Source organism: Lampetra planeri, chromosome 5 (assembly GCF_965212315.1).
Source record: "Lampetra planeri chromosome 5, kcLamPlan1.2.h2, whole genome shotgun sequence".
Classification (NCBI taxonomy): domain Eukaryota; kingdom Metazoa; phylum Chordata; class Hyperoartia; order Petromyzontiformes; family Petromyzontidae; genus Lampetra; species Lampetra planeri.
Genome location: NC_136111.1, coordinates 986,288 through 999,843, shown reverse-complemented (window position 1 = coordinate 999,843; position 13,556 = coordinate 986,288). Strand labels below are relative to the sequence as shown.

The following is a 13,556-nucleotide window of genomic DNA, read 5'->3' as shown; positions in this document are numbered from 1 at the left end:
CATCGCAGCAGCGTGCACGCCACGAAATCGACTATTATTATTTATCATCGATGCAAACGCCATGGACACACGGCGCGCGTGTCTGTGTGTGTAGCTGTTGTTGTTGTTTGTATCGTGTCAATGCCAATATTATTTTCCGTCAGTGGTAGTGTAGCGGTCAGCGCTACGGTGCGTGAGGAACCTCGCGACCCGGGTTTCATTCCCGCTCACGGCCAACACCAGTGACGATTATCTGAAACGGTCCTGGGCCTCCCCTAGGTCGACTCAGCCTCAAATGAGTACCTGGTACGATGTGTAAACATCGCCATGAGGGAGAAAAATGTGGCCGGGCGTGGTGGCCACCCACCCCCTCGTGTGCTGTGCCGGCTTTCATAGGCGCTCTCTAACAACACTTGCCCCAACAGTCTGCCCAGGCTATACGGGGATCTTTGTCTTTTGTCTTTGTCTTGATGCCAGTTTTGTTTTCATCACCACCCACGACGCCAAATCCTAATCCGCGTTTCAGAAATTCCGTCGGGACAAATAAAAACTAAAACTGACCCATCAATTCTGTACAGCACCTTTTTTTATCATACGCAAGTCTCTACCAACCAGCAGGTCAAACTGCGGTTATCCTCTATAGCTAGATTTGGCCCCTATCCATAGTAATGTGGAATTTCCATCACTTGCTCAGAGCTATGCACAGATGAATAGCACACCACGTCCAGGCTGCTTTGAGTTGCACGAACTCACGTGGACTTTTCCTGAAACCAGATGTGGCGAACCAACGGCCTCATGGGCCTTACCGCGGCCAAGTTTTTAGCGCCGCTAATTAAAACATTCATCCGTTACTTGCTGCCGCGATGATTAGAACAATCACGCGACACGTGACGCTGATTACGGGTACAATCATTGGACACCGGTGATCTCTGCGCCACGTGACGGACACGTGCAGTGGATGTACAGTCCGATCGTTCTACGCCACATCATGTGGCTATTGTTTAGCAATCATCAGGCGTGTGCATCGCGTGACGGCTTCATTGTATTTGGGCGAAGGTTATTTGTAGACGTGGCGGCTCGCGACGACGTGGATTCATTCAGCGTCAAAGTCGGAAATCAGGCCGCGGTGGACATTACACATTCCTACGGCGGGGACGAGAACATCCATGTGACTGCACGTGGCGCTCGCCGAGCGCTCACGTGGTCACACCCCCTTTGTTCTGCCAGCGTCACGTGAGCACAACGTGCGCGTGCACGCGTCTTTTGAGTTAACACATCCAGTTACGTCCCTACACTGAGATTAAAAAGAAAAACTTCGGACAGTGACGCACGAATCCTAAGTCATATAGTCGTATGCATTGACAGTATATGGAACCTCATAATCGATGTAATCGATAGATCGTCTCGTCCTGACTACATAAACCCCAGGGCGTGAACCCCCCACCCCCTCATCCCGGTGCGCACTCCCCTCGTGATTCGATGGACGATATCGTAAGTGATAATCGATGTTCATCGACGACTCGATTAACCGTTACACCCCTGCTATTGAATCCACGCAGTACACAATGCGTCGACGTCAATCAATACAAGTCTCGTCTCTACTTGATATGAATAGATAGATGTTTAAGTCCAGTCGATTGGCTTTCCAGACCAATACTCTCCAGAAGCTGCATTGGTCTTAGCAAGCAAACTCTGGACCGGTCTTGGCCTTTCTGGGTGTCATCATCAGTCCGTTTTGGTAAACAACTGATGTTGTATTATCATACATCACTAGCAGAAGCACTCCGCATACACTATGGGACCCAGCCCAAACGAGTTTGTGTGTTTGAGCGTCGCTTTAATGGGAAGTAACGACATGTGATTGTATTAATCGGTTTATTAAACGTTAAAAGTTATTATCTGACTCTTGCAGCCGCTAGAGGCGCTACACCGTGCGCCACAACCATTGGCCTGGTGGTTGCGCGTTCGCCGCTCGATGCACGGGTTCACAGTTCGCTTCCAGCGGCCGCCCTGATCAATACTGCGGGTGTATTCGCCGTAACATTATCACTACGCGCCGTCTACTGCACCCACAGTGGACGCTAAATACCCCCTAACGTCATTCGCAAGAGTAGGACATCATGCGCCAGTCCAAATTTTCAAAATTTGAAAAATATATAAACCGTACATAACAATCATCGCCCCCTGCTGGCAGACTAATGACCGTTTGCGTGCCAGGTCCTGAATATATTTGGTGGCGCACAGGGAAAGCTGCCACTGGGGATGCCCTTTCAATTGTGTCGAGGCGACGTGTGGTATCACGCGCTCTGTGACAACCCCGGCGAGTAGGAGGAGGGCAGCTATATCACACACACACACACAACTTCGTTATTTTTTTCCACGATAACTTGGCAAAACCCTGCTAAACGATAGTCATGAGATTCACCAGTGATGCTTTAAACAAGCGTAGTCCTTTTGTTATTAATAATAGAGATAATACAATAACGCCAGTGTGCTTGTCTGTGTGCCTGTCCCATCATCATCATCATCGCCGCACGCACGCCCCTCGTGATGTGACGCGCGCGCATTGGCCGCCGCGTGACTATATAAGCGCTCAGAGACACGGAGACGCGCAGAGGCGCTTACGAGCCCCGACACACACACGCGCACGCCTGCATCATCATCATCATCACCACCACCACCACACGTATACTGTAGTGTACACAGCACGTGTACGCAGCAGGGTGGACGGGCAGGGCTAGGACTCGATTGAGATTGTGTACCGCAGTCGACCCGGGGCGGTGACGCCGAATGATTATTAGCGCTCGCTGTATACGTACGTACACACACACACACACGCTGCGTACACGCATAGTAGAGGTGCGGGGCATACGACGCGGGGGTGGATACGTCGGACACACACCTAGCACAGCTGGTGCGCACGTACACGCACGACAGTTGCAGGTGTGCACGCAGAGCGCTCACGCCCAGCGAGACCTTGACGCAGCCGCGCCCAGTGTACACAGCCGTACGCCTGAGAACTCGTATCCCGGTGTGCACATGCATCGGGTACACGCGCCGACACGCATGTGCAGTGTAAACACGGATTCATAGTGCACACGTACAGCTACACGCGTACAGCTACGTACAGTATTCACGCATCTACACATTTGCACAAACGCAGCAAAGCTACGATACATAGCTACCTCAAGCACACACACAGACACAGCTCCCCCGTGTATCCTACACACGCTCGTGGGGCAAGTGCTGTTAGCGAGTATCCGCAAGCTACAATCAGACACTCACTCGCAGACACGTTACTCACCACACGCAGACACACGCGTAGCCTCACCCATCGCTCATCTCGCGCATCTCGCTCACATCTCACCACTCACCACCACTAACGCCACCACCCCCCGCGTCGCTTCGCGATGAGGGCCAACACTCCTGGCGCCGCGCGGCTGCTGCGCAAGGCCTCCCCGTGCCCGCTGCTGCTCCTGCCCGGCGCGTCGGGCCTCGGAGGCGTCTCGGCGGGCACGGCCGCGGACATGCGCGGCTGCTTCGCGCGCCTCCGCGCCCTCGTGCCCACGGTGCCCCCGGGCAAGCGCATCAGCAAGACGGAGCTGCTGCAGCACGTCATCGACTACATCGGGGACCTGCAGCTGGCGCTCGATGGGGCCCCCGAGCCGGCTGGAGAGCCCCAGCAGCAGCAGCAGGAGGACGAGGAGGAGGAGGAGGAAGAGGAGCAGGAGGAGTTGCAGCAGAGGCGAAGGAGGAGGCAGCGAAGGGACGGGGGAGGCGGCCACCCCTGGGGCGAGATGATTCCTCTTCCTCCTTCTGCCGTGGGTAGCGAGCACCGTCGGCTGCCGTTGGTGCCCATCAACCAGGCGACCGGGGTCTGGGCTCCAACCGTGACCTCAAGCGCCGCGGCGGCCGTACGCAGGGCGAGCGCCGATGTCGGGGTGGAGGTGAGTGGTGGATACACGAGGGCGCACGTGGGTGGTGCATGGTTGGTACGAGCGAATGATACGTGATTGGTACCACGTTGCATGGTTTATGAGGGTGCACGTGGGCATGCCTGCATGCATGCTGGTACACGTGGGTACACGCTGTGGATACAAGTGTGTACGCGGGCATTGAAAAATCCACGTGAGTTCCGTAGAGAGCGATGAACACACGTGTGATGTGCATGATCGTGGGCATGCAACGCGCATGACATGTGTGTGTGTGTGTACACGTGTGTGTACACGTGTATGCCGTTCCAAATGGACCTTATGTAATTGTGACGTATAAAACGTCAAGTAAATTTGATCTCGTGTGTGTGTTTGATCTTACGCGAAAAATGTCAAAATTTTACTGGGTTAGTAATTTGCTATAAATGCCATGTAGTGTATATCACATATGTGTAAAATGTGTGTATTGAATGCCAGGCTAAGTGTATCGCGTGTGGATATGTGTGTAGTACGTCACTAAATGTAGACCACGTGCAATGTCTACGTTTGCATGATACGCTTGCAATGTGGATGACAATACATGAAGAGTATTTGGTTTATGTCGCCCCACGTGGAACGCGGTTAGAGTTGAGTGCCAGAGCGCGTGTGGTGCAGCCTGGTCGAGACGGTGCATCATGCGCGTGTGGTGCAGCAGTTGGGCTGTCGTGAAGTCCGCACAGACGGGATCGCCAGCAGGCCGCGCGCAGCACTCTGTCTGCTCGTCGTGGTCCGCGGCCCGTACGCCCACGCTACGTTCGATCTTTGGAAGCCACTGGAAGCTGTGCACTTGTAAACCTAGATAAACAACAAATATGTATTTAGAACTTTTTTTCGTGTTTAGTTTGTTGTCGATTAGCACGGTTGGCTACGTACGCACAAGAAGTTCAACATACACACAAAGTTCAACATACACACAAGAAGTTCAACATACATACGTTCACTTCGGGGAGTGATTCCCTACATTTCTGCCCTCGCAATGCCCTCAGCAACTTGCCTCACCATACGTCACCATCGCCGCTCCGTGCGGGTCGATGCCCGGCACCGGTTGCCGATGTCACTCGTTCACGAACGATAGCCGTGGTCAGGTATCGAACGCGGACAACCAGCACTGCGCTAACCACCGCGCCACCGCTCTTCTTCATCCAGCAGCGTCGGTCGCGGTGAGCGAAGTTGCTCGGCATTGGCGTGCCCGTGGCGGGGGGCCGTGACCTTTGAAGACCCCCGACGGAACCCCGCGTGGTGCCACTCGCGCCCCAACTCGCTGCACGCGCGAGCACCGCCTTCACGGTGTCGTCGCGATATTGACTTTCAATGAGCTCTCGACTGATTCAATTGAAAATTTAAAAAAAACACATCGATTGATGCACGACCCACCTACATACCCTACCGCAAAGCGATCGTGCACGGAAGGATTAGCCGTAGATATTACAACCAGTCTCTCTGATGGAGGCTGGTGACGTGAAACGTCGGGCAGTAATGTCTTTCGAATATTTTTATTGTCATTAGCAAATCGTTTATTCTCGGTGACTCGTGTAATACTGCACAGTCGCACGGTGACAACGTAATCATTCATCTCTGGTCGGTGCGGATACGTCCGTGACCTACCTAGGACGGTTTTGTTTTTTTTCGAAACCATAATTCTGTCGAACGCGGAGGCCGCAAACATTTCACGCCGCCACGGGATGTTGCTGCTCGGCATCGCTCGCGGGACGAGCTCGGCCGGTGAAGCTTCTTCGCCGGCCTCCGAGTCGCGCGATGATGCCCGGAACGATCCCCGTCACCCGTGAACCAAATGCTCCGCCTCCCGTGGAGTGCGACGCTAAAGCCAATCGATTGTCAGCACGTGCGGCCGGCTGCCAGAGAATGTACGGGGATCCTCGTCTCCGATGTTGCAATGTCATTTCCGTACGCGAAGGGCACACGCAGGTCTTGCGTAGACGGCACACGTTGTGTGCACGTTGTGTGCACGTTGGTGTGCACGTTGTGTGCACGTGGTGTGCACGTTGGTGTGCACGTTGTGTGCACGTTGTGTACACGTGCGCTAATCGCCGATCGCTCACACGGCGTGATGCACGTACCGTGTGCGCCACGTGTGTGTGCGCTACCAATCTGACTATCCATGTTCGATTACCGCTCACGGCCACCAACAACCAGTGACGATTATCTGAACCGGTCCTGAGTCTCCCATAGGTCGACTCAGCCCTAACTGCGGTGTGTAAACGTCGTCACGAGGGGGGAGACAAAGACGACCGGGCGTGGTGCTGGTTACCCACCCCATCGTGTGCCGTGCCGGCCTTCATAGGGGCTCGCTAACAGCACTTGACCTAAACGCCTGTTCACGCTCTAGGGAGATAGTTGTCTTAATTACACAAACACTCGCTTCACGTCAGACTGCTGTGTGCAGAAGTGTGCCGGCCAGCCCAAGATGCAACGTCTGTGAGTGCGAGTCGTCGAGGTGACTACAGAGTTCAGGGTCTTATTCATCTTCTCAGCTGGCATTCTGCAAAAGTACAACTTCACGAACCCTGATCCTGACTGACACTCCGGCGACATCTGTCAAGTTTGGCAGATTCAGTAAATGTGTTTGAGGCGGGATGTGTTCATCACATGCGTTGTGGCTGTACTGACGTCAGGCAGGGCTCAATTGAGCACTCCATATCTGATGGAACGCTGCCGATGCGTCAGGATTATCGGCGTAAGGCACTACCACAAGAACCCTACATTATTGTACCGCGTTATACTTCTACAAGTCACACCTGGGGATCAACATTCAGCGAGATGTTTGAGGCGGTGTCAAAGTCATTCCCGGAACAGCGCAACGGGGCTTGATGTATTTACATCTCGAGAGAGGTTAGCCACAAATCGAGGCTAAACCAAAGACACAGTTCCCCCGTATAGCCTTAACGACTTTTGGGGCAAGTGATTGTTGGACGCTAGCACCGATGAAGGCCGGCACGGCACACGATCATTTGTCCCCCGAGTGGCGACATTTACACATCGCACCAGTGACTCGTTTGAGGCCGAGTCTACCTAGGGGAGACCAAAGGACCTGTTCAGATACGCGCAGCGGCCTCGCCGCGACACGAGCTTCCCCACACAACAACAACAACAACACGCACGCATCTCCCCAACTCAACAACAACACGCACGCATCTCCCCAACTCAACAACAACACGCACGCATCTCCCACAACAACAACAACCTGCACGCATCTCCCCCACACAACAACAACAACACGCACGCATCTCCCCCACACAACAACAACACACACGCATCTCTCCCACACAACAACAACAACACGCACGCATCTCTCCCACACAACAACAACAACATGCACGCATCTTTCCCACACACAACAACAACAACACGCACGCATCTCCCCCACACAACAACACGCACGCATCTCTCCCACACAACAACAACACACACGCATCTCTCCCACAAAACAACAACAACAAGAACATGCACGCATCTCTCCCACACAACAACAACAACACGCACGCATCTCTCCCACACACTCAACAACATGCACGCATCTCTCCCCCACACAACAACAACAACACGCATCTCTCCCCCACACAACAACAACCACACGCATCTACCCCCTCCCTCACACAACAACAACAACACGCATCTCCCCCCCCCCCCGCCACACACAACAACAACACGCATCTCCCCCCCCCCACACACAACAACAACAACACGCATCTCCCCCCCCCCCCCCACACACAACAACAACACGCATCTCCCACACAACAACAACAACACGCATCTCCCCCCCCCCCACACACAACAACAACAACAACACGCATCTACCCCCACCCCCCCCCTACACACAACAACAACAACACGCATCTCCCACACAACAACAATAACAACAACACGCATCTCCCACACAACAACAATAACAACAACACGCATCTCCCACACAACAACAATAACAACAACACGCATCTCCCACACAACAACAATAACAACAACACGCATCTCCCACACGACAACAACACGCATCTCCCACACAACAACGACAACAACACGCATCTCCCACACAACAACAACAACACGCATCTCCCACACAACAACAACAACAACAACACGCATCTCCCACACAACAACAACAACAACAACACGCATCTCCCACACAACAACAACAACAACACGCATCTCCCACACAACAACAACAACAACAACACGCATCTCCCACACAACAACAACAACAACACGCATCTCCCACACAACAACAACAACACGCATCTCCGCAGCTCGCCCCTGCCTGGGGCCTCACGGCGGCACGAACCTCCCGCTCCGCCGCGCGGCTCATCGCGGTCTCACCTGACCCCCCCTCCACCCCCCTCCACCCCCCCCTCCAACCCCCGCTCCAATTTTAGATGGAGAAAGACGACGAACGTAACTTTACATCTGGCCGATCGCTTCGAGCTAATCACGAAGAAAACGTATTTATTGCGCAAGTCGCGGCTTTGAGACGACGTTTGCTGTGTGCGCGCTTTAACGCGCGCGTGCAATACCCCTACATGGGTGTAGCTTGCACAGTGTGCTGCGTGGAGCACACGAGGAGGCCCAGGAATATTGCATTACAGCAATGGATTCTCGAATAGATCCGCGCGGAAATGTGTCACACGCAGCCCCGCGCGGCCCTGAATGGATGCCTGGTCGGCGTGTGGTGGGAACCGCCGAACTGGGGAGACAAAGGTGGCTGCGGCGGCCAGCGCCTCGCGATCAGCACTGGCCTCAATCCGAACCAGAATAGTTGTTGACACTGGAGGAATCGATGAGCTTTAGAGATCCTGTTCACTGGTGCCCAGTCGGGGCAGGTGAGACGGTTACAACAACAACAAACAATACAAACAACGCAATCGGAGTGCACAGTACAAGCGGGGTAAACGAATCGCGCAAACACAACTACTGGGTGCTCGCTAACAGCGCCTAGCCGTGTGGTGTGCGTCCGAGGCGAGCGGGGCGAGGTCTGTCCGCGTGGAGTTCCACAGTCCTGGCACGTGTGGGTAAAGCGCAGAACCCGATCGTCGCCGTTTCTCGAACTCCACTTCACCTTTGTAAAACAACATCAATAAGATGGATGCCCACTGTTTATTTACTCAGGATAATCTCACCGTGTCTCGACTCCTTCAGAAGGGTCATGCAATGGGATGTTTGGTCAATTCCTAGTTCAAGTAAAGACTCGACAAACCTGGATAAAACCCACGCGGCAGACCAAGGTCTAACGCTCAACGCTCTGCACAGATGGATGCAATAATGCATGGCTGTACTTGTTCTGCTGGCCACCTCGCAAACCTGTCCTATACCTACAGGCAGGCCGCCATCCCAGCACTAGCCAGGCTCAAGCCCGCTTGGCCTCCGCCGTGGGATGATCGCGAGGCCAGTGCACGTGGTGTGCACGTGGTAAAACAGCGACGTCTCTCTCCGGACATATAAGTCCACACCCGGCACGCCACATCCAGTAAACACCCTGCTCTGAGGTCGTGCATGTACACACGTGTGTACACACGTGCGCACGTGGTGGTGTCTGTGCCAATCACAGAGTTCGTCACAGCCACCGACTCCCCCCGCCGCCCCTCGTCATCGCTTCCTTCCCTTTACTACACAAACCGGATCTAGGAAAACCCCCAAAAAGACCAAAACGACGCGAAACGACGCGGCTTTCGCAATTGAGGCTGGCCAGGCGGCGGCAGTGGGATTCGAGAATCCATCTGTGCGGAACGTTGAGCGTCAACCGCCTTTCACGCGTCTTGAGTCGTCTCCGGATTCTCCAGTGCTCCCCCGCACGAAGCCAAACTCCCATTGTTAATGGGATTGGCCAAACATCCCAATGTAGCAGGACCCTCCTGAAAAAGTGCCTTGAGCCTCATTGAAGCTTTCCTGGGTAAACGACATTATCATTATCACTCCTCAGATCGAGCTTGCTGGAGACATCGTGAACGGGCATGGGCTGTGTGAATGCATCGATGATTGAATGACATTCCGGTGGAGCTGAATGAATTTCGCTGGAGGGAGCCGAGTGAATGAAAGGTCCGGGTGTGCAGTGTCATCATCGTGAGTGCGAGTGACAGTGGAGTGCGCTGAATGGGTGAATCACGATGGAGTGAATCGCGGAATGGATTACACTCCTGGCGTGAGCTGAACGAATTAATGAACGACACTTGAGCGAGATTAATCAATACATGAATGACACGAGTAAGTGCGTGAAAAACCCTGGAGTGAGCCGAATGAGTTAAAGCCACCGCCATGAGTTGGATGAATGTCAGTCGTTGAATGAATGAGCCATTGACAGTGGAGTGAGCGGATTGAACGAATGTATGTGTGGAGTGAGGGAGTTGAGTCTGCATTGAATCTCCGCGTCTGCTGCTGCTGCTGCTGCTGTTCGTGTCCCGCAGTTTCTCCACGTGGACGCGACTGTTGACAAATCACCTCAGCTCTAAGAACACTGCATCGGAACCAGATACTGGTACGTGCTCGTCACTGTGGCGCAGACGCGTGTCTACCTGCACACCTGTATGCATAGCGACCTGCGTGCATGCATAGCGACCTGCGTGCATGCATAGCGACCTGCGTGCATGCATAGCGACCTGCGTGCATGCATAGCGACCTGCGTGCATGCACGACCACTCGGCCATCCACGGATAAGGCCGAGAGCTCTTGCGCAGACAATTCACGCGCGTGCGTCTTGTTAATTCCATCCATGTGCTATGTTGGGATGTAGATACACATGTATGCAATGTACACACTTAGATACATACATAGATACGTACAAGGCGCGCGTAATCCCACCTCCTTCTAGACGTCTGTAAAGCGTGGAAGATAGCCAAATTTCTTCTCAAGAGGGGCTCTATCGTGCCCACCCCCTACCCTCCGAGTGAAGGTCCATTCCGCCAGCAGTGACTCGAGCGTGCAATTGCAGGGCTCCGCCTTTACCCTTGCACTGTGCGTGTGCGCGCGTGGTAACAACACCGCCGTCGCGTTTTGTGTTGCAGGTTTGCGGGCGGGCTTAGCCCCGAATACCTCCAAGCGACGAAAGCCACCATACCTCGCCCCCCTCCTCCTCCTCTCGACTCTTTCTCGATCACACGTTAGACCGTTTCGCCAGTGACCGCTGTAGAATGTTTTTTTCCCCTTATTTTGTCTCTCTCTCTCTCTCTCGTCCAAATCCTGCGCGACAAACGCCGCGGCGCGTCCCGTCGCGCGTGTGGGCGCGCGTTGAGCCACACGGAAACTCCGCAGACCTCGTCTCAACCAAATCAAAACTGGCACAGCCTCAAGAGTGATATCAATGCATCCTACGAGCTTTGTACATAGTGACCACGAGTAATAATTAATGATGGTAATGATGATAATTAATAATCAGTGTACACGTGCGCCGCCGATGCTGCTGCGGAGCTGAGTGTATCGGGTGAGTGCGCGTGCGCGTGCGTGCGTGCGTGTGCGTGTGCGTGCGTGTGCGTGCGTGTGCGTGCGTGTGCGTGCGTGTGTGTGTGTGTGCGCGCGTATTCGATGTACGTGTAAGTTACACCCAGGGGCTTCATTTCTTTACGAGATATTTTCCGGAACGCTGCTCGGAGACTAGTTGGGAGTTGCGGGATATCGGTGTGAGGAACAAGCACGCCGAAACGTCATAATCCGATATTAGTGCAGCCCACTGCCCTACAATTCCAATAAACATGTTTATATATACTAAAAAATATACAAATTAAAACAACCTGTTCATAGTGCCAGGTTCATTTGTTAAAAACCGGATGAGAACCCAAGAGACCAGGATGAGTCTCGTGTGTAAGAGTGGACCCGGGTGGGTTTGGAGAGGGCCGTGGGAATAAAACGTCACGTAGCAGCGTTCCGGACTCTTCCGTTGAAATCAAGCACTGCTCATAAACACGTGGCGACGTGTCTGCATGTAAAATTGTACAAATGTCGGTGAATGTTATAATAAGACGAAAGGCGTGCACGGTTTTTATATATAAAATAAAATAACTCGACGAGTCGAATCGAGCCGCGTGTCCCTCCCCCCGTGTCTGCCAATGCCCATCTTGTGCGTGACGCGAGCGGCACAGCGTGCAGACCTCTGCCCGGCACGTCCCCTCGTGTACGCGCGCCTGCCCCGCACGGCGGTCGCGTGCACGCGTTCAATCGCACTGGGTGGGGTGGGGGTGCTAGCAAGAGGAGCACGCGCGTTAGAGAAGGGACACGCGCAGGTGATATCATTCAAGCGGTTACAGGACAGTAAGTGTGGCTTGGGCAGGATACGTGACCACGGGCTCACGGCTCCAAGGGATGATCGCCGATGGTCAAGAACTGTGACGTTCACGGGGGAGAGAGACACGCAAACTCCAAATATACCGACGTCGTGGTCGGGATCGAACCCACGCCCTCCCGTATACCGGGCGGCAGCCATGCAGTAAGCCAGCGCTACCAGCAATTGCCCAAGCTCTGCAGTCCTCTATACATCAAGATTATTTCAGCTAATTACAACGAGCGTGTATGCATAATAAAGACGAGGGTATCTGTCTCTGCCCGTGTGTAGCAAAAACTAAATCCGTCAGCCACTCCCTCTGGGGCTGAGCCTACACCCTGCGGTGTGTGCGTGCCGGGTACACGTGGTGCGTACACGCCGCGTGTGCCACGGGCTGGGTACACGCCACGGGCTGGGTACACGCGACGGGCTGGATACACGCGACGGGCTGGGTACACGCCGCGGGCTGGGTACACGCCGCGGGCTGGGTACACGCCGCGGGCTGGGTACACGCCGCGGGCTGGGTACACGCCGCGGGCTGGGTACACGCCGCGGGCTGGGTACACGCCGCGGGCTGGGTACACGCCGCGGGCTGGGTACACGCCGCGGGCTGGGTACACGCCGCGGGCTGGGTACACGCCGCGGGCTGGGTACACGCCGCGGGCTGGGTACACGCCGCGGGCTGGGTACACGCCGCGGGCTGGGTACACGCAACGGGCTGGGTACACGCCACGGGCTGGGTACACGCGACGGGCTGGGTACACGCCGCGGGCTGGGTACACGCCGCGGGCTGGGTACACGCCGCGGGCTGGGTACACGTCACGGGCTGGCCCGCCTCTCCACTGCCCCACAGGAATGCCGCGCGCTCCACGGCCAACTCATTATCCTCTCCACGCCGCCCATTGTGCGCGCGCTGATACGGAGCACGTGCTCGTTGTATTGCTTATCGCTCCCCATTGCGCATCATCCATCGCACCTGTGCCAGCGTCGCAACACACACACACATGTGTGTGTAGGAGGGCGATTACGTGTGTGTGTGTATGCCAGTGTGTGTGTGTATGCCATTGTGTGTGAAGGTGTGGGGAGCGGTTAGCGCGCTGCGCTACGATCCCGACGACCCAAGTTCGATGTCCGCTTACTGACAACACCAGTGCCGATTATCTGATCAGAGCTTGGGCCTCCCCTAGGTCGACTCGGCCTTAAATGAGTACCTTGTGCGGTATTTAAATATCGGCATTCGGGAGACAAAGGCGGCCGGGCGTGGTTCTGGCCACCCACCCCCTCGAGTGTCGTGCCGGCCTTAATAGGTGCTCGCTAACAGCAATTACCCCCAACAGCCTGTTGAGGCT

The 13,556-nt window shown here is 54.8% G+C and overlaps 1 protein-coding gene across 2 annotated transcripts; it reads left to right on the top strand.

Annotated features, from left to right (window-relative positions):
• Positions 1-2,602: 2,602 nt before the first annotated feature.
• LOC144718616 (uncharacterized) lies at positions 2,603-11,981 on the top strand. Of its 2 annotated transcripts, XM_078594012.1 has the most exons (3): positions 2,603-3,926; positions 10,361-10,431; positions 10,958-11,981. In XM_078594012.1, the coding sequence occupies exons 1-2, from the start codon at positions 3,390-3,392 to the stop codon at positions 10,403-10,405; spliced, it is 582 nt and encodes a 193-aa protein (XP_078450138.1). In that variant the 5' UTR covers positions 2,603-3,389; the 3' UTR covers positions 10,406-10,431; positions 10,958-11,981. The 2 variants fall into 2 exon arrangements, with proteins under 2 accessions (XP_078450138.1, XP_078450139.1); XM_078594013.1 differs by lacking the exons at positions 10,361-10,431; positions 10,958-11,981 and adding an exon at positions 4,537-5,909.
• The last annotated feature ends 1,575 nt before the right edge of the window (positions 11,982-13,556 follow it).

Coding starts and splice junctions, on each gene's coding strand:
- LOC144718616 (XM_078594012.1), top strand. CDS start 3,390: ATGAGGGCCAACACTCCTGGCGCCGCGCGGCTGCTGCGCAAGGCCTCC. Junction 3,927..10,360: donor GCGCCGATGTCGGGGTGGAG/GTGAGTGGTGGA, acceptor CGTGTCCCGCAG/TTTCTCCACGTGGACGCGAC.